The sequence below is a fragment of the Delphinapterus leucas genome, chromosome 15, assembly GCF_059928025.1.
Source record: "Delphinapterus leucas isolate spDelLeu-1000000601 "Yukka" chromosome 15, BTC_Dleu_Yukka2, whole genome shotgun sequence".
Classification (NCBI taxonomy): Eukaryota; Metazoa; Chordata; class Mammalia; order Artiodactyla; family Monodontidae; genus Delphinapterus; species Delphinapterus leucas.
Window position 1 is genome coordinate 47054080 of NC_143143.1, and position 21430 is coordinate 47075509.

At 38.6% G+C, this 21430-nt stretch overlaps 1 protein-coding gene across 1 annotated transcript in view; it reads left to right on the top strand.

The window, feature by feature from the left end:
- The first annotated feature begins 3213 nt into the window (after nt 1-3213).
- Nucleotides 3214-21430, top strand: part of SEL1L2 (SEL1L2 adaptor subunit of SYVN1 ubiquitin ligase) — a 63871-nt gene continuing 45654 nt past the window's right edge. The window contains exons 1-2 of the mRNA XM_030763577.2: nt 3214-4401; nt 8764-8926. Of these exons, the coding sequence (XP_030619437.2) occupies nt 4268-4401; nt 8764-8926 (297 nt within the window). The 5' untranslated portion in view covers nt 3214-4267. The remainder of the gene's footprint in view (nt 4402-8763; nt 8927-21430) is intronic.

Here is a 21430-nt window from a genome sequence, read left to right on the forward strand (position 1 = left end):
AAGTGACAGGAATTAAGAAATAGACTTGATTAGAGAATTTTACAACTGAAGTATGAGCAGGAGAAGGCATAGATTCCCATTTCTCCCACCATCTCACAGAAAGGTAATCTGGGTCCAAGTATTTATGGACACATGCAAGGTCTACCTACTACACTGTACTTTGAGTACAATCATGAGAAAGTGACCTTGTCAGAGGTGAGCTACTTGGGCATCCAGCTGCCTGGGAAAGTCAGATGTCCAGCACCTGGAAACCTTGGGGGGCCATGGGAAATTTCAGTCCCTCTTGCTTTTAGAAGGTAGCCACTGATCTGATCAGAAACTGAGTTTGGGTGCATCCTTTCTCACAGGGAGAAGGGACAGCTTGTTTTCCTTGTGATCTGGAGTTGGCATCAGTATTAGTTTGCTATGGCTGCCATAACAAAATACCATAGGCGAGGTGGCTTACACAGCAGAAATTTATTTTCTCACAGTTCTGGAGGCTGGAAGTCCACGATCAAGGTGTTTGCAGGGTTGGTTTCATTCTAAGGCTTCTTTCCTTGGCTTACAAAGGGTCACCTTCTCAACGTGTCCTTACATGATCTTTTTTCTGTGCCCGCATGCTCCTGGTGTTTCTTCTGCTTATAAGGACACCTGTCATATTGGATTAGGGCCCCAACCTAATGGCCTCATTTAATCACTTCTTTAAAGACCTCATCTCCAAATAAGGTTACATTCTGAGGTACTGGGGGTTGGGACTTCAATATATGAATTTTGAAGGACACAATTCAGCCCATAACAGTCCCCAAGTTAGATAGGGAGTAATGATAATACGGCTGCAGAAGTAATAAAGTATCTAGAACTCTCTACAAATTATATCTCTGACAAACATTGAAATACAAACTCATCTAGTTGGAGCACTTTCCACAATTACTGCTGCCTTAAATACTACTCTGGCACACCTATTCGCCCTTTTATTCCTGATGCTCATCCCCACCACTTCTCAGTCACCTTAGAGCCCCTACCAGTACAAAACAGTTGGCCATTCAAAGGACTTCAGAGTTATGAAGGTCTTTTACATCAACTTCAGAATGGTCTCCTCAAATCCACAAATCATTTCCTGACTGTAATTTTCCCCAAATTTTGAAATCATTAAACCATAAAAAGAAAATCAAAGTGTTGTCAAGATAACTTTTTCTGATAATTGAGCCCTCTTGTGTTAAAGAAAACTTGTATTTTAATACATTTGGAAAACCAAAAAGAAAATTACACATAAAGGTAAAAGCCATGGCTAGAAATCTGTAGTGGTAAATCATTTCTCATATGTATATGGATGCAGAGTCAACCTTTCAAAATTTATTCTCACTCTTTGAAAGCATGTTAATAGGAGCAATTGCTATTCCATTAATAGGAGCAATTGCTATTCCAAACACAGATGAGTAGATTTTTCCCATTATTTTTCCTCTTTAATCATAAGTATAGGTAATATACAACCCAAAGCAGAAGTTAGACACAAAACTTGTCTGGTGTTACTAAATTGATTGGATAACTTGAAGCATTCAAAATAGTTGTAAACTGGCTTTTAAGTTTGTTGTGTTTGGGTTTGTTTTTTAATTTACAAAAGAAAGTGCACAACTCTGATATCTTGTCAGGAAGAAGAAAAACAAGAACCACTTTAAAAGTTCTTTGTTGTCTTGTTAATGAGGCATCAAATCCCAGAATGCCTCTCCTTTAAAATGACTTCAGCAATCTTCAGAAAGAAAAATGGAGCTGGAGGAATCAGGCTCCTGGACTTCAGACTATACTACAAAGCTACAGTGCCAGACAGTATGGTACTGGCACAAAAATAGAAATATAGATCAATGGAACAGGATAGAAAGCCCAGAGATAAACCCATGCACGTATGGTCACCTTATTTTTGATAAAAGAGGCAAGAATATACAATGGAGACAAGGCAGCCTCTCAATAAGTGGTGCTGGGAAAACTGGAGAGCTACCTGTAAAAGAATGAAATTAGAACACTCCTTAACACCATACACAAAAATAAACTCCAAATGGATTAAAGACCTAAATGTAAGGCCAGACACTATAAAAATCTTAGAGGAAAACATAGGAAGAACACTCTATGACATACATCACAGCAAGATCCTTTTTGACCCACCTCCTAGAGAAAAGGAAATAAAAACAAAAATAAACAAATTGTACCTAATGAAACTTCAAAGCTTTTGCACAGCAAAGGAAACCATAAACAAGACCAAAAGACAACCCTCAGAATGGGAGAAAATATTTGCAAATGAAGCAACTGACAAAGGACTAACCTCCAAAATTTACAAGCAGCTCATGCAACTCAATATCAGAAAAAAAAAACAACCCCAATCCAAAAATGGGCAGAAGAGCTAAATAGATATTTCTCCAAAGAAGATATACAGATTGCCAACAAACACATGAAAGAATGCTCAACATCACTAATCATTAGAGAAATGCAAATCAAAACTACAATGAGGTATCACCTCACACCAGTCAGAATGGCCATCATCAAAAAATCTACAAACGATAAATGCTGGAGAGGGTGTGGAGAAAAGGGAACCCTCTTGCACTATTGGTGGGAATGTAAATTGATAGAGCCACTATGGAGAACAGTATGGAGGTTCCTTAAAAAACTAAAAACAGAACTACCATATGACCCATCAATCCCACTACTGGGCATATACCCTGAGAAAACCATAATTCAAAAAGAGTCATGTACCACAATGTTCATTGCAGCTCTATTTACAATAGCCAGGACATGGAAGCAACCTAAGTGTCCATTAACAGATGAATGGATAAAGAAGATGTGGCACATATATACAATGGGATATTGCACAGCCATAAAAAGAAATGAAATTGAGTTATTTATAGTGAGGCGGATGGACCCAGAGTCTGTTGTACAGAGTGAAGTAAGTCAGAAAGAGAAAATCAAATATTGTATGCTAACACATATATATGGAATCCAAAAATAAAAAAAGATTCTGAAGAACCTAGGGGCAGGACAGGAATAAAGACACAGACGTAGAGAATGGACTTGAGGACACAGGGAGGGGGAAGGGTAAGCTGGGATGATAGTGAGAGAGTGGCATGGACTTATATATACTACCAAATGTAAAATAGATAGCTAGTGGGAAGCAGCCACATAGCACAGGGAGATCAGCTCGGTGCTTTGTGACCACATAGAGGGGTGGGATAGGGAGGGTGGGAGGGAGACACAAGAGGGAGTAGATATGGAGACATATGTATATATATAGCTGATTCACTTTGTTATAAAGCAGAAACTAACAAACCATTGTAAAGCAATTATATTCCAGTAAAGATGTTAAAAAATAATAATAAAATAAAATGACTTCAGATGTGGTTCACCTAATCAGAGTTTTCAGTGAGTGTCATAATGGACTTCAAGAGGCACTGTGATACTATGGAGGGGTGTGTGTGTGTGTGTGTGTGTGTGTGTGTGTGCGTGTGTGTGTGTGTGTGTGTGTGTTGAGGTGGGGGCTCTAAAGCAGACTCTCCTTCTAACCAGCTTTCCCCATCTGTAAACTGGTGATATGTTTTGAAAATTGTGAATTGTTATATAAATGTTTTAAAATATTATTATTGTAGCAGGTAACTTCCTGTTTCCTTATTTTCCTTAAATGCTATAAAATTTACTCTGAGTCTCCATCCCACAAGGCAAATTATTATTGATACTCTCTCTGTGTGTCTTCTCCAAGGTCCAAAGTATGTCTTGGCACACGTACTCTTATTCCTGATGCTCATCCCCAACAGTTCTCAGGCTAGAAAGGTCTGAGAAAGGTTCTGGGGAGGAGGGAGGAGCCTTGGGCAGAGCAAAATTTTCAGGGAGATTCTCTCTTCCAATCCTAGGTACACAATGGTCATCTTGGAGATGCCCATTGCTCATGAAATCTTAAGGTTCAGACAAGGGATCTGAGAGCTGAGAGCCTGGTGTATAAGATCCAGCCTGTAGAATACACCAGGCAACCCCTTCCCTTAGAGGCCTTGCTTCCTGTCTTCTGCTTACAGGACTTTGTACCCTCTTCCCACACTGGGAACACCTCTCTCACTCCTACCATCAGAAACATCTGACTGTCTCCTCTACCCTCCAAGACCTTTCACAAAAGAGAGGAAGAGAGTACTTTTGTAGGCAGCTTCTACCATCTGACCAAAGGTGAGGTGATCTTGAAATGCAGAAGTTAGAAAATGAGAGAGAACCCCAACTAATATTCCAGCACCTTATTTTTAAAATATAAAACACAAAAATAATGTTATTTGTCCTTGTTGGTCCATATACAGTAAAAAAGCAAACAAAGAAAATTTTCACAGATGAAGGAGACCAGCTTTTTAAGATGGGCATCAAGATCCTCCAGCAGTCTAAAAGCCGAAAACAAAAAGCAGAGTAAGTCCATCCAGCTACTTAAGCCAAGTTCAATTTCCAGGTTGAGAAAAAGGAACAATCCAAAATCTAATTTGTCATTAAAAGCTTACTGGTATAACAAGTAAGCTTATTTGCCTGTAAGCTTTTATTTTTAAAAGGATCAAATGGTGTTTAAAGAATCCTACAAATTTTCCAGCCTACAAATGGAAGGACTATGTGTGAAATTGTGGTCCCTACACATTAAATGAAAGGCAGAATGAAGGCACTGATCTGAGCATTCAGGCAAAAATATTCTGTTTTGGATTTAATTGATTCAAATGAAATAAAACATGTATTATTTGAATTAGAGAAGTTATTGTTTTAGAATGCTTTATTCTGCCTAACAGCATTTGTACATCACTTTATGGTTTTCAGAGCACTTTTGTACATGTGACGCCATTTTATCCCCAGAACAGACTTATGAGTTAAGAAGAGTTTCATTTTTCCCCCTTTAAAAAGTCGAGAACAGAGATTCAAGGATGTTAAAGTGAGGTGATCACAAATGCACAGCTGGGAGGTGACCAAGCCGTGGCCACATGGTCTCACATCATGTCCATTGTTTCTCTTTTCACTTGTCTATTTTGTCTAAATGGGAGGCAGAAATATCTTCTCCCCCCAGGAGAGGGGCACAACTTGAGGTCCTATCAACTCTCTAGTTAAAACCTTGGGATCACACTCTGGCTCTGCCATTACTGGTGTGATCCTGAGCAAGTTACTTAACTGCTTCGTGCCCTGGATAATGCAATCAAGCTCTTAGAACAATGTCCTTAGTAATAAGGAGATAAGTGTTTGCTATTTTTATCTCTAGTCCTCTAAATGGTAAGTGGAAGGTGTGGAAGAGAAGAAGGCAAGTGTGTCTTGAACCATAATAGAAAGAATGGACTCAGCCCCCGACAAGAAGACTTCTTTTGTTTTCACACAAATTAGGCATACCAGCCCCACAGGAAGCATCCCAGAGCTGTGGTAACCAGCCCGAGGCGGGCAGCCGCAGAGTCCATGAATTCTTTCTGAAAACTCAAAGCCTTTGAGAAGAGCGTAAGAGTGTAGAGGATGAGGGTGGGGGTGGGGCACTCAACTGTGAACCTGGTTATAAAAACATTGCAACGTCCATTTTTCAAGGTCCTTCTTTGTGTTAATGTTGTAGGCGTTTATGTGTGGGATATTACTCATTGCTCACAATGATACTGTAAGACATAAATTATTATCCCCAAATTATGGAGGAGGAAATGGAAGGTCAAAAAGATTCTGATTTTTCCAAAGTGACAAGAAGAAGGAAGTAAGGGATTTGGTCCTCTCTCTAGGGAAAATTAAATTAGAAGCTCTTTATAAGAGCAAAGGAAACCATTCTCAGCAAAACCCAAGGCTCATGCTGAGCATTCCTGGGGGCTCTCATGATGAGGATGGAGTTAAATCAGACCCCAAACTACAATCCAGCCTGGGAAGTCAGCTCACTCAGGTGCCAATGAGTAGATGAGTAAGGATAGGATTTCTCAAGCTGGCCGGGCTAGATGAGAGAACAATGGGAAGGGCTGTTCCCTGAGATTTCAGACTAGCTCTGCCTATAGCCTGTGAACCCAAGATGAGGGGCTCCATCAAGTCCAAGGAAGGCCTAGATTCAGCCTGATGGGACAAAACCACTCTTAGAAGGTTCTGCTTAACCTTGATGCGTGCCTTCCTTTCTGGCTTCAAGGATGGGGAGAAAACCCAGCCCTTCAGTGCAGGACCATCCAGCAGTGCAGGAACCTTCATGCCTACCTGGTGTCATTCAATCTCAGGTTATTCTTTCCCAGTCTATCCTGCTCCAGTCCTTGCCCAAGAATCCGAGAAGAACAGCTTGTTTCTGTAGCAGCATAGATACGTGAGAGGGTACATAAATCTGAGTCTCCTGACCCTTCAGCATGTGTAGCAGTGGAGACCTGAAACCAAATGTGTTCATAACAAAAGACCCTAGGAGTTTGTGGGCAAGATGGGTGAAATTCCTTCAGTTTTCAGGATGATCTGCTCTCCACTTAAGCCAGTTACATCTAATACAGCCATTTTAAGATTCTGGTCAGACCAAAGAGGAATCATATCCCTCCTATTCATCTTCTACCCTACCGCCTCCTTGCTTCACCGCTTCTCAGATGAGGGTAGCATAAGTTAGAGGGGCTAGTAGAATTTTTGGCTCATCCACACCCACATCTTGGTCTAATTCATTTATTCAGTCTCTTCATATATAGGAAAGGAAAATTGTTGAACAAGTCAGTGCTGTTGGAAGTACAGATGTTAAGCAAGCATATGTCAGGGAAACACAAACTTGTCTGAAGGAGTCAAGAAACCTCTATGACATCCCAGGTTAACTGTCATTAAGAATTACTCCCCATCAGTGAAGAAGCTGTGAAGATAAGCTGCTGCCCCACACCAAGTTTCTGATGTGTCCTAGAGATGCATTTAGCCTCCTCCTTCCCCAGCACCCAACCGAGCATCCAATGCCAGATCCTTTACAGACAATCCGGATACCTAACTGAACTTTCTTTTGGAGATCTGCCCCTGCAGCCCAGTTTCTCCTACTTTTTCACTCTTGGGGATTGCAGTCCACATCTTAATCCCACAAACTTTACCAACACCTTTCTCCTGCCCTTGGTCCTGCTTCTGGTATTCCATATATCACCTTGGACTTTCCTGACAGGGGACCTAAGTACCCACCCCTCCCTCAGAATCAAAGACACCTAGAGGGGTTGGATTTGCAAACTTTTGCTGCCCCCTGGGACCAGCGACTGGCTATATTGCTGGCCCCTGTAGCTCATCTCAGGTTTCTCTGCCCTGGACCATGTCGGTGCCCTTCTAGTCCCAGCAGACTATGTGGTTGCAGCAGCAAGCCATGCAACAGAAGAGCTCCCAGGAGTCTGTATCCTGTTGCCATGCCCATCCCCTGATGCCAGACATTTGAATTCATTGACCTTTGAGAACTTCTATTTTATTATTTGCTTTCTGGTCCCCAGAACCTCCGCTTGCTTTGACCATGGCTAATTTCTTGCTTGACCTCCTGGCTTCTTTTTGTCCCACTGGGATCTACTCTCTGTTTGCCATCCAGGACCCTAATGCGTACCTGGATGTCACTCATCCTGGCCTTTTTGGCCCATTCTGTTCTGCTCCAGCTTTTGACCAAGAGCAGCTTATTCTAGCAACAGCATGGGTAGGGGTATATAAAGCTGAGTCTCCTGATCCTTCTGAATTGGTAGCTGTGGTAGATTTGTGTGTTTGTTCCGGTATTTGAGTCAAGGTCACAGGCTTGACTGATCTTACTGCTACCAAAAAGGAAGTTAAAAGAGTAAAAATAAATTCCCAAAGCACTCTCTATCTCCAACACAAGTTTTGACCTTGCAAGTCTCTCCATCATTACTTGCTACACAGATCAGGTCCAGGTGACTTCTGACTAGGACTCATAAAATGCACTGTGAGGCAATCCTCTGGCATCTATATTGGTTATCACTAAACTTTACGTGATTTACCCACTAATTATAGGAGAAAAAGTACCATGCTATAAAACTTCAGAATCTATGCAATAGTCCTAGTAATAATAATAGCTAAATTTATTGAGTGCTTACTCTGTATCAGGCAGTATGTCAGGCACTTCGCATGGATTATCTCATTGAATCTTCCCAGAAACCCTATGAAGTAAGTGCTCTTATTATCCCCATTCCATAGATGAAAGAGGCACAAAGAAGTTAAGTAACTTGCCCAAAGCTCTCAAACTAAATTAGTGGTAGAGCCAGGATTTGAACCCAGGCATTCAGACTCTACAGCCCTAAAAACCATTAAGGTTTTGTTTGGTTATTGTTTTCCCACACAGTCTGTCTTTGCTGTGCTGAATAATATGTTCTGTTTTAGAAATTTATTTTGGAATATAAAGGAACTGTTCTCATGATAGTAACTTCCAAGATGACATTCCAGTTTTGATTATTTTTAATTGATTTTGATTATATTGTTATGTATTTCAGAGTTCATTTTATAAATCAAATACTCATAATTAATGGGAGTTGCCGTGGGAGAGTTCACTATTTTAAGAAAAGTGCCCCAATTTTTCACTTTTCTTGGTCTATAAGCTTGAAGCATGATATAGCCTCAATATTTCTACTTTTCAGCAGCTTCATTATTTGTCAGATATATTTGAAATTATAATCTTAGACTGACCTAAGGCTGAAAAAAATCTACTGGTCTAGAAATGTAATGGACTTTAGCCAAACTGTATTGTTAGTAGCAACATCAACCAGGTCCTACTTGTTAGAGAGAAGCAGTATGAAGGAGGGAGCAGCAATTTTCATTTTTGATAATCACACTTCTAACTTCGTATTCTTCAAACAGAGCCTACAAACTCTTTGCTAAAGCATCTGACATGGGAAACTTGAAAGCTACGGAGAAAATGGCTGATGCTTTGCTATTTGGAAATTTTGGCATGCAAAACATAACAGCAGCTATCCAATTATACGAGTCGTTGGCTAAAGAAGGATCATATAAAGCCCAAAACGTGAGTTTTGAAAGAAAATTAAACTTTAAATAGCTACATCCTGAAATAATTATAGGCAAATAACATGTGAGAGGAGTTGAGCCTCTACTGCATGAGCCCAGGCCTAGGAAAGTTACTGTAATGCGCTGAGTGTAATGTTCTCGTCAGGGCAGGAACGAGCAGGAGCCCGGGGCAAATTCTTCTAGCTCTTGAGTGACTTTCAGGAATGGAGCAGAGCTGCTCTCTAATCCACCTTCCCACCATCCATGTCCATGTGTGTGTTTCGAAATAATGTGAGAACTCTGAACCCCTAACATAGTTAAATTTTATATAAAATATATTCACCTATGCAAAGAAATATGGAACTAAATCTCCTACCTTAGGATGCCAGGTTTTTACACTTCAAATATTTTATAAGCTATATATATTTCCTTTTCTATTTTAATATGTGTATTTCATTTTATTCCAAGAATAACATAAGCATTTCATAGAAAATCTGGAAAACAGGAAAAAAAAAAAAAAGCCCTTCCCAAGCCAACCATCCTGACTCAACTACTGTTAGGACTGCTTTGTATTTCTGTTTGGCTTCTTCCTCTGTGCATCTTTCTTTTAAAAATATCATCATAATCACATGTATTATGATTATGATGTATAATTTTGTTTCTGGCTGCTTTCACTTAATGCTATAGCAAAAGTATGTTTTCATGTTGCTGGTTGCGCTTTTTTGTTTTAGATGTTGGGGGTAGGAGTTTTAGTAATTTATTTATTTATTTTTGCTGTGTTGGGTCTTCATTTCAGTGCAAGGGCTTTCTCTAGTTGTGGCAAGCGGGGGCTACTCTTCATCGCAGTGCGCGGGCCTCTCACTATCGTGGCCTCTCTTGTTGCGGAGCACAAGCTCCAGACGCGCAGGCTCAGTAGTTTTGGCTCACAGGCCTAGTTGCTCCGCAGCATGTGGGATCTTCCCAGACCAGGGCTCGAACCCGTGTCCCCTGCATTAGCAGGCAGATTCTCAACCACTGCGCCACCAGGGAAGCCCTTTGCTGGTCTTCTTAATGAAAACATTTCTTTCTGATCACAAAAGAAATTTATGCTGATTACAAGAAAAACTGGCGAATTCAGAAATTATGAGGAAGACACTAAAAGTTGTCTAAAATCTTTTCCCATAGATCATTTTTGTTTCCATCCAGTAAAGTGTAGAAGCTAAGCTTTGGAGTCAGGCAGATCTAAGTTCAAATGCACTCTACGACTTGCTTATTGGATAACTACTTAACAAAACCCTTTCCCCTTCTTCTGCATGAGAATTTGACCTTTGGTTCACTCTCTACTTCTGTTTCCCTGGTAATATGATAGGAGTGAAATGTTAACTATGTTTCTAGATAGTATTGCTTATTGTTGAAATGACCTCTACTTGGTAAACTACCTTTGGACTGGGAGAAACTGTCATGAACTATAAATACCTGATGGTGGTGATGATTCTTACCGGGTTCCTGGACACTATGCCTATGGAGTTGTTACAGGGGGAATATGAGGCTTTTATGTCAGGTTGCCTGTTGCACCACCCAATGTGCAACAGGGGATCTCATCCCCTTGTGTCTGAGTCAGCTGAGGGACCAAAGATGAGGGCTGCTGGAGGACTATGTGACCTGCTGCAAGGACTCCCACAGAAAGGAGGCCTGATGCTGCCCTGCTGGCAAACTGTGATTCCTGTGCTACATCTACCTGAAGAAACTGGTGGCATGTGTGGCCTGTGGGAGTCTTGTGAGTCTGCATATTTATTTGAACCAGAAGTTGGACGAGAGGAACTCTAATGGGTGGGATAACCTTTCTAACTTTCACCTGTAGAGTTAGGATAATGATAAAACACCAGGTTCTATGTCTATCTGGTTCACTGCTATATCTCTAAAAATTTAGTGCAGTGCCTGGGACAAAAACTATTAGTTCAATGCTGAATTAATTCATGATGAATGAATTAATGGAGTTGTGAGGATTAAAATAATGTGTGAAGGCACTTAATTCCATACCTGGAACTTTATAATCATTCATCATAAAAGATATAAATGCAATTATTACTCTTACTATTATTCTTCCAGAATTTTTCCTATAAGTATGTAGAAAATTTTTTACAAAAATGAGACATACTTTAATTGCTGTTTCTTAATCTGCTCTTTACTCACTTAATAATATATCACAGATATCTTTCCCTGTGAATATATCCCATATTTGGTTAATCAAAAATATAAAGTTCCAAAACAGACCAAATGTTACCATCATGACCACCACAACAAATAATGTCACCTAATTCCTTTCTAAACTAGTGAATATGTGCTTTTTCTGTTAGTGGGTATATTAATTAATTAATTAAGTCAACAGTTGTTTCTTGGACACTTACTATGTACCACACATAATCCTGTTGATGGGGAGAAAAAGATCAATAGGCCAAAGTCCTTATGGGCCAATCTGAAATATAAACAAATATATAAATATATTTATATAAATATGTTTATATAAATATAAACAAATAATTTCAGCATAATTTAGGTGGACTAGAATTAAGGTGTGTATAAAGTGCACAGAAAAGGGTCTGACTGGTTTTGCCTGAGGCAGGTAAGGAAGGCTTCAAGGAAGAAGCGACATTTGCTCCCAGTCTAGAATATTGGATACAGGCAACATGAAGGATTTGTCTATATTTGAATAAAGTATTTGATGCAAGGGTCAAAGTACTACTTTCAGAAAAAAAAATTCCAAATTAACATAATTGATACATAAAACATATGGATTTTAAAGTTGAAGTCAGAGTTTCACTCCACATACTCTAGTTAGAATTGTTCTATCGCATGGCCCCAGACCTCCTGTCTATTTATGTGTGTTTGGTCTCAAGAGGATAAGAAGACAAAATGTGGGTGAGGACAGACTTATCACCTGAAAGGCTGACATTGACCTGATATGCAAAATTCAGCCACACTGTTTATTGAAATGCTACAACAGTGCTTGGAAAAAGTCTCTGCCCCAAGCTCCTCTTATGCTCTTCCTGACAACCTGAACACCCGTATTCTTCACTTGGACCTCCCCCTCCTCCCTTCAGCTCCCCATGAGCTTGCAGCCAAAGTGTTATCTGGATGGGCAGGGAGCTTACAGGACCGTGTTCCAGTGCTACAGCTGGATTCTATTCTGAAATTAACTGTCATCCCTGTCATCACTATAGGAAAATCTGTTTCTGACAGCAAGTCCTCTTGCAGTTGATTTATCTCCTTATACAAAGAACAATTAAAGATATTCCATGGTACAAACAATGCTTTGTTTGATGGCTGGTTGCTGCGACAAGGCTGGCCACGTGCCATATTGATCACAGCTCTTTAACAGGACTGGCCAGGTGACCACCTTTCTTCTCAGGCTGTTTGTGCCAGGCCTGATACAGGAATCCAGCCGCACTGGTAGGAAATATTGCTGGGAACTGTGAGGACAACGTAGCAACAGAAATGTGGCTGAAGAAGCTGAAATGTATACTGAGAATGATAATGAAAGAGAGTGAGAGAGATAGACATAAAGATAGAAAGAAAATTAGAATGAAGACACCTATCTCTGGGGGAAAAGGGTAAGAACAATCGGAAATACTGAAATGTTATAGATGGGAGAAGTCTGGAGTGCCAGAGGGCTAGTAGAGACCTGATTTAACAAAGAAAACAAAAAAGATATGAACTCAGATTCATGCAGGCATTGAGGGGGTGGGGGAAGAAATGCAGTTTCAGGCTATGTATAAAAGGAAAGCTGGATGGAGGAAAAGAGGCATACTTATTTCTTTTCATGCACCTTGAATGGTTCATCTCACAAAAAATCCAAATAAACTAAAAGAAATCCTGATAAGGGCAATAAAAACAAATAAGATTGTGAACAGACTCCATTGAATTGATTTGCAAAGAATCTGTACCTTCCAAATAATGAAAACTATCACTAATGGTGTAGTCTTCATGAAAATGGTGAAAAATTGAGGAAAGAACAAACAAAAATAAGCCATATTTTAGAGGATGTCATAAGATATTGTAGTATACCAGCTGGAGGTAGATAAATTATGTATTTTTTATTTCTCTGATCCTCATTTAAGGAAGCAGAGATTCAGAATTAGAAAGACTCATTCTTTTCTTGATACTGATGAACTGTTTCAATAAAAAATTTGTCTGTTAATTTGCCAAACAAGAAGATAGGGTTTAAACCTCATTTGCTTTGAGAATCAAGAAATAGATCATAAATGGATAACTAATAAGAACCTGCTGTATAAAAGAATAAATAAAATAAAATTAAAAAATAAAAAAGAAGAAATGGATCATTCACATTGTATCACCTTAAAATTAACTTAATCACTGTAATGATTATTAGCACTGTGCTACTACTGAAAAAAAAATCATTTTTAGTATCAAATACTCGCTTTGATAATTCTAGGATTACCTGTGTAGAGCATTTCTTTTTGACGTTAATCATCTTTTTGTATTAAGGGTGCAAAAAGGATCTGAGTTTTCCATCAGGGTTGATTCACACTTCTGTTTGGCATGCAATTTGAGCTAAAAGTAATGACCACAGATGCTTTCAAGCCCCGTACAACAATTATAATAATTAAATGCTTAACCTTTTTTCTCTTTTAATAATTCCTTATATAAAGAGAAAAAGGAGGAACATTTAATTTTTAAGTTGTTATTATGGAACCTGAGTAATTTGCTTTGAAATATACTAAAATATCCTCTACACTTAACTCCTTCCACTCAAATCCCAGTGACTATAACACAGCACAATGGTTGATTTCAGGGTCTTATAAACAAATTTAATTTGCAGAGCTTGACATTTTAAAACCACTGAAAGTATCATTGATGTCATCACTATAGTGTAGCTTCTTTTCAAATCTCAGCATTTTTTTTCTGGATTAAGATTTAATCATTCTAGGGCTTCCCAGGTGGCACAGTGGTTAAGAATCCACCTGCCAATGCAGGGGACACGGGTTCGAGCCCTGGTCCGGGAAGATCCCACATGCTGTGGAGCAACTAAGCCTATGCGCCACAACTACTGAGCCTACACTCTAGAGCCCGCGATCCACAACTACTGAAGCCCGCGCACCTAGAGCCCGTGCTCTGCAACAAGAGAAGCCACCGCAATGAGAAGCCCACGCACTGCAACAAAGAGTAGCCCCCGCTCGCCCCAACTAGAGAAAAGCCCGCGTGCAGCAACAAAGACCCAACACAGCCAAAAATAAAATTAATTTTAAAAAAGATTTAATCATTCTATAATCCATTTCATTTCACCTCAGCCTTATCTCAGAAAAAACCAAAGACCAAAAACTGACTACTGTAAAGTTGTTAGGTAACAATGCCTAAGTGTAAAGAAACAGGACAGCCCTGACTATAATTGGCATATTTACTACATGAGAGCCCATAACATCTTTTGTCTTCCTGCCTGCCATGCTTTAAGCAGTGGGGAAAAAAAAAAAAAAAAAAGTTAAGCCCTCCAGAGAATTAATTCAAGATCATCCATTGTTATTTTTCTGCTAAAGAGAGAGGAAGCATTCTCTTTGAGTTGATTTATTTGAGGCTGGGAAAATCATGGTTTTAGCCCTTTATAGAATGAGCTTTATACAGAGAAAGCTCTCCATCCCAATCACAGGATGGAAATTAACTCCCACACAATCCACTACACAACTTCACGATCTCACAATTTTCTCCAAGAGGATCAGGCCAAAAAGTGTGGTAGGCTCTGCACAAAATGATACACTGTTGGTGAAAGCATCTTATAATACAAGCTCAACTGAATAGAACATATCTTCATTTTCTTATATAAAGGTCAGTATATTTGTATACTATCAAAGTTTCTACATAAACAAGATTCTAAATGGAGCAGAATCAAAAATTGCTAAGAGTTGCAAGAAAAATAAATTATTTAGCCAATAATATTGGCTAAAGATATTTTTACAAGGAACCAATTTAGCCATTTAAAATATAACTACAAGGGTTAGAGGAGTACCAGGATTCCACTTTCCATTTGTAATAACAGCCTTCATGATCAACTTTCCTGAAAAGGGAGCCTTTGAGACTAAAGAGGAATTGGCAGAATCTTAGATTTTTTTTTAGTTTATGGATTAAGTAGATTACAAATTATAAACCACATGTTAGAGCTATTATGCTTTTAAGAACTGAACTCTGCTGTCAATTCCCTAGTTTAAAAAGTAAGATTGTTCTTTATCCTTGAAATTTTAATAAAAAGTTTAAGAAATTATTCATTTTCTGTTTTGATGGAATTATCAGACCTCGTTGTATCTTGATTTTAGGGAGACATTTAACAAAGTCTTGCATCATGTTCTCATGAGCTAGATGAAAAAGTAGAAACGTGGGCTTTGATAATGGTAAATAAAAAGTATAGACTAATAGGTTGATGCCAAGGTGAAAGCAAGTCTGGTAATCTGCCTCAGGACGCTGCCTATGACCCTGTGCTCTTCAAATATTCCATCAGCTATTAAGCTGAATGGCTAATACAAAATTGTTTTTAATTTGAAGCATAGAAAGAAAGGCATATTACCCATGATTTGCATAAGAGTGTAGAATGAACTTGTAAAAATGGTGATAGGAATAATAAAGCTACAAATGAGTAGCAACTTGAAAATATTAGGAACACCAAAACAGACTATTACAATTATGTTCTGACAAAAAATAGTGTTATGACTCTATTGAGAAGAGGAGGAAGGAGAAAAAATAAAGTGATGTAGATGACCTAAATCATCATCTATCATCTAGCAAATCTATAGCTAATGTGCAAAATACATAAATTAACAGCAAGTAGTAGCAACTTATCAGGAGTCCTAATGGTGGTAATTATTAGAAGAAAACAGCTAAAATAATTAAAAGTGGTTATCTCTGAGGAGACAAATAGGGAGTAGCCTAGAAAGGAGCAGGGCATTGATATTTGTATTTTAAGCCCTCAGAAGTATTGGAATTTTAATTTTTAATACATATACATCTCTTAATTTTATAACAAATATATAAAAAGTTAAATTTAGATATTAACTCTCCCCCCCAAAAGGAATTATGCTTAACAACAGAAGTCCTCTCCCACTGAAAAGAAAGCAGAATCTTTGGAAAATGTCAAATTCTGGGTATGGGGCAAGAAATATACAAGATGATGTTGAAACATCTTATCCTACTTGATGGCAAGGACACTGTAAGAAAATACTAGGATTGAGAATTCCCTGGTGGTCCAGTGATTAAGACTTGGCGCTTTCACTGCGGTGGCCTGGGTTCAATCCCTTGTCCGGCAGCTCAAACAAGCACGAATTACTAAAGATGGAACAATTGAGCACAAAGATGAATAATGACCACAATGGACTGAAATTACCTCAAATGTACTTAAATCCATTAGTTCATAATGATACTTAGAAACAACACTCTTTTTTTTTTTTTAATATTTATTTTTGGCTGTGTTGGGTCTTCGTTTCTGTGCGAGGGCTTTCTCCACTTGCAGCAAGCGGGGACCACTCTTCATCGTGGTGTGCGGGCCTCTCACTACCACGGCCTCTCTTGTTGCGGAGCACAGGCTCCAGATGCGCAGGCTCAGTAGTTGTGGCTCACGGGCCTAGTTGCTCCACGGCGTGTGGGATCCTCCTGGACCAGGGCTCGAACCCGTGTCCCCTGCATTGACAGGCAGATTCTCAACCACTGCGCCACCAGGGAAGCCCGGAACAACACTCTTTAATCACTTTGGAGGATGTTAGAGAGCCAACTCTCATTATTTTGAAAACTGATAAACAGACAGGTTCAAACATTTATTGACTATTCTTCACAAACTATATCTCAGAATATAGGAGACCAAGGAAAGTTTTTCTTTATAAAATTATTCCAGCTAATAAATAAGGAAGGAAAGACAGAATTAGAATGGTATCTTTTTGCCACCCCTAATAAGTCAATGGACTTATGCAGTGGTCATTACTGGCTGCTAACATCACAAAGTAGAGACAAGAAACTATATACCTCCTGATGGAAATACATAACACTTCCTATGAGACAGTCTTGCCAAACACATTACGCCTAAGTTTGATCAAGCCTCTAAATCTGACTGCCAGCCTGTAGAAAATACAGTATTGTGATCAACAAAATCCAGGCTAAGTATAACTCTATAGGAGGAGTGACTGGTTTTTTCAACAACAACGAAAAATTACAAGGAGAAAAGGGATGGATAAGAAACTTAGATATTAAAAAAGACTTGAGACTTCCCACTCAGTTGCAATGTATTGGCCATATCTGGATCCTAATTCAAACAAACTGTTAAAAAAAGAAAAGAAAAAGTTAAAAGAAAAATAAAGAACATTTATAAGGCAGTTGGGTAGATATAGACACTGACTAATGATATTAACAAATTTATATTAATGTTTTCAGTGAATAATGATATTATGATTTTGTTTTTTAAAGGTTCTTTCTTTTAGAGGCACATACTGAAATATTTACAGATGAAATATATATTGTCCAAGATTTACTTCAAAATAAACTGGATGGCCAGAGAAAATCAGTGTGGATATCAGTGAAGCCAGATTGGGCAAATTGACCATGGATAATGATTGGGTGATGGATCATGGGTTTTTTATATTACTTTATTTACTTTTTCATATTCAAAGTATTCTGTACTAAAAAGAATACACAGATGGAATAGGTGTTAGACTTGAAGATTAATAACTAAGAGGAAGTGGAATATCTCTACACCCTTCTGGTTTTTGTTGAGCAGTATGGCATTTTCCCCCCAAAATGGCCACAGTAATATTTCCAGTCCACATGCTATTTCAGACCCCTAATCAACATCATCAAAAAGCAGAGTCTACTTTCCATTTGCTTGTATGCAGGTGGGCTTGTGACTACTTCAAACAATAGAGTTTGCTATAAGTATTGCTACATCACTTTGAAGGCTAAGTCATAAAAAGGATATAGCTCTGCCTGGCTCCCTCTCTCTCAGGATGCTCACTCCTGGAACCCAGCTACCATGCTGTGAGGAAGCTCATACAATAGGAGAGGCCACATGTTGCTGTTCTGGCCATTAGTCTCTGCTAAGGTCTCAACAAACAGCTAGAATCAACTGTCAGACGTGTGAGTGAACCAGCATTCAGATTATTGCATCCCTAGACTTTGAGTCTTCCAACTAAGGCCCCCATATCATGGATCAGAGAAAAGCCATCCCCACTCTACCTTGACCAAATTCCTGACCCACTGAACCCTTAGCCTAATAAATGGTCATTTTATGCCACCAAGTTTCCGATTACTTTGTTACACAGCCATAGTAACTGGAACAAAGACACAAACATTCAGAATTTAAAGGGCAGATTGTACTTTTCTCAGAAGCACCTGATGCCTTGGCATCCTTGTTGAAAATCACTTAACCATATATATGACGGTTTATTTCTGGTCTCTCTACACTGTTCCATTGCTCTATATGTCTGTCTTTATGCCAGTACTACAGGGTTTTGATTTACTGTAGCTTTATGCCAGTACCATAGGGTTTTGAATTACTGTAGGCATCTAGCTTTGGAGTTTTTTCCCTCAAGATAGATCAACTATTTTGTGAGCTTCCATATGAGATTTTATATAAATTTTAGGATGTTTGTTTCTATTTGTGCAAAAATGACATTGAGACTTCGATAGAGGTTGCACTGAATCTGTAATCTCTCTGGGTATATTCTAACAATATTAGGTCTTCCAATACATAAGCATAGGATATTTTCCATTTATTTATGTCTTTTTAAATTTTTTTCAGCATTGTTTTATAGTTTTCATTGTACAATTCTTTCACCTCCTTGGTTAGTTTATTCCTAAGTATTTATTCTTTTTGATGCTATTGTAAAATGGACAGTTAAATTCCTTTTCTAACTGTTGATTGTTAATGTATAGAAAAGCTATTTGTTTTTTGTGTTGATTTTGTATCCTGCAACTTTGCTGAATTTATTAGTTTTAGCAGATTTTTGTGAAATCATTAGGGTTTTCTACATATAAGATTATGTCATTTGTGAACAAAGTTTATTTTACTTATCCTTTCCAATTTAGAGGTCTTTTTTTGTTTTCCTTGCCTAACTCCTCTAGCTAGAACTTCCAGTACCATGTTGAATAGCAGTGATGAGAGTACATCTCCTTGCCTTGTTCCTAATCTTAAAGGGAAAGCTTTCAGTTTTTCACCATTACATATGATGTTTCCTATGGGCTTTTTATACATGGTATTTATTATGCTGAAGTAATTTTCCTCTATTCCTAATTTGTTTAGTGTTTTTATTGTAAAAAGGTGTTGAATTATGTCAAGTGCTCTTTCTGCATCAATTGAAATGATCATATTTTTCTCTTTTATTTTGTCAATGTGGTACAGTAGGCCCTTGGGATCCATAGGGGATTGGTTCCAGGACACCCCTACTGATACCAGAAATCCACATATGGTCACATACATTATATTGGGTGGGACAAAATATGCCTTCAGTTTTCTAAGTAAAAATAAAACACACATTTTTCATTTTCACCAAGAACTTTACTGAACAACGTATTCACCCTTTTGTTCCACTACCTTCTGTCATTTTTCATAATTCCATCTTTCCAAAATATTTTTAACATCTTTTTGAGACCATAATTGCTTTACAATGGTGTCTTAGTTTCTGCTCTATAACAAAGTGAATCAGCTATACATATACATATATCCCCATATCTTCTCCCTCTTGCGTCTGCCTCCCACCCTTCTTATCCCACCCTTCTAGGTGGATACAAAGCACCGAGCTGCCCTCCCTGTGCTAAGTGGCTGCTTCCCACTAGCTATCTATTTTACATCTGGTAGTGTATATATGTCCATGCCACTCTCTCACTTCGTCCCAGCTTACCATTCCCCTTCCCTGTCTCCTCAAGTCATTCTCTACCTCTGCGTCTTTATTCCTGTCCTGTCCCTAGGTTCTTCAGAACCATTTTTTTTCTTTTCTAAGATACCATATATATGGTTAGCATATGGTATTTGTTTTTCTCTTTCTGACTTACTTAACTCTGTATGACACACTCTAGGTCCATCCACCTCACTACAAAAAACTCAATTTTGTTTCTTTTTATGGCTGAGTAATATTCCATTGTATATAATTGCCACATCTTCTTTATCCATTCATCTGTTGATGAACACTTAGATTGCTTCCATGTCCTGGCTTTTTTTTAAAAAAATTTTTCATGTCCTGGCTTTTTAAAAAATGAACATTGTGGTACATGAATCTTTTTGAGTTATGGTTTTCTCAGGGTATAGGCCCAGTAGTGGGATCGCTGGGTCATATGGGAGTTCTATTTTTAGTTTTTTAAGGAACCTCCATACTGTTCTCCATAGTGGCTCTATCAATTTACATTCCCACCAACAGTGCAAGAGGGTTCCCTTTTCTCCACACCCTCTCCAGCACTTATTGTTTGTAGATTTTTTGATGATGGCCATTCTGACTGGTGTGAGGTGATACCTCATTGTAGTTTTGATTTGCATTTCTCTAACGATTAGTGATGTTGAGCATTCTTTCATGTGTTTGTTGAAATCTGTATATCTTCTTTGGAGAAATGTCTATTTAGGTCTTCTGTCCATTTTTGGATTGGGTTGTTTGTTTTTTTGATATTGAGCTGCATGAGTTGCCTGTATATTTTGGAGGTTAATCCTTTGTCAGTTGCTTCATTTGCAAATATTTTCTCCCATTCTGAGGGTTGTCTTTTGGTCTTGTTTATGGTTTTCTTTCCTGTGCAAAAGCTCTGAAGTTTCATTAGGTCTCATTTGTTTATTTTTGTTTTTATTTCCATTTCTCTAGGAGGTGGGTCACAAAGGATCTTGCTGTGATTTATGTCATAGAGTGTTCTTCCTATGTTTTCCTCTAAGATTTTTATAGTGTCTGGCCTTACATTTAGGTCTTTAATCCATTTGGAGTTTATTTTTCTGTATGGTGTTAGGGAGTGTTCTAATTTCATTCTTTTAAATGTAGCTATCCAGTTTTCCCAGCATGACTTATTGAACAGGCTGTCGTTTCTCCATTGTATATTCTTGCCTCCTTTATCAAACATAAGGTGACCATATGTGTATTGGTTTATCTCTGGGCTTTCTATCCTGTTCCATTTATCTATATTTCTGTTTTTGTGACAGTACCATACTGTCTTGATTACTGTAGCTTTGTAGTATAGTCTGAAGTCTGGGAGACTGATTCCTCCAGCTCCATTTTTCTTTCTCAAGATTGCTTTGGCAGGCTTCCCTGGTGGCGCAGTGGTTGGGGGTCTGCCTGCCGATTCAGGGGACATGGGTTCGTGCCCCGGTCCAGGAACATCCCACATGCCGCAGAGCGGCTGGGCCTGTGAGCCATGGCCGCTGAGCCTGCGCGTATGGAGCCTGTGCTCTGCAGTGGGAGAGGTCACAACACTGACAGGCCCACATACTGCAAAAAAAAAAAAAAAAAAAAATGATTGCTTTGGCTATTTGGGGTCTTTTGTGTTTCCATACAAATTGTGAAATTTTTTGTTCTAGTTCTATGAAAAAGGC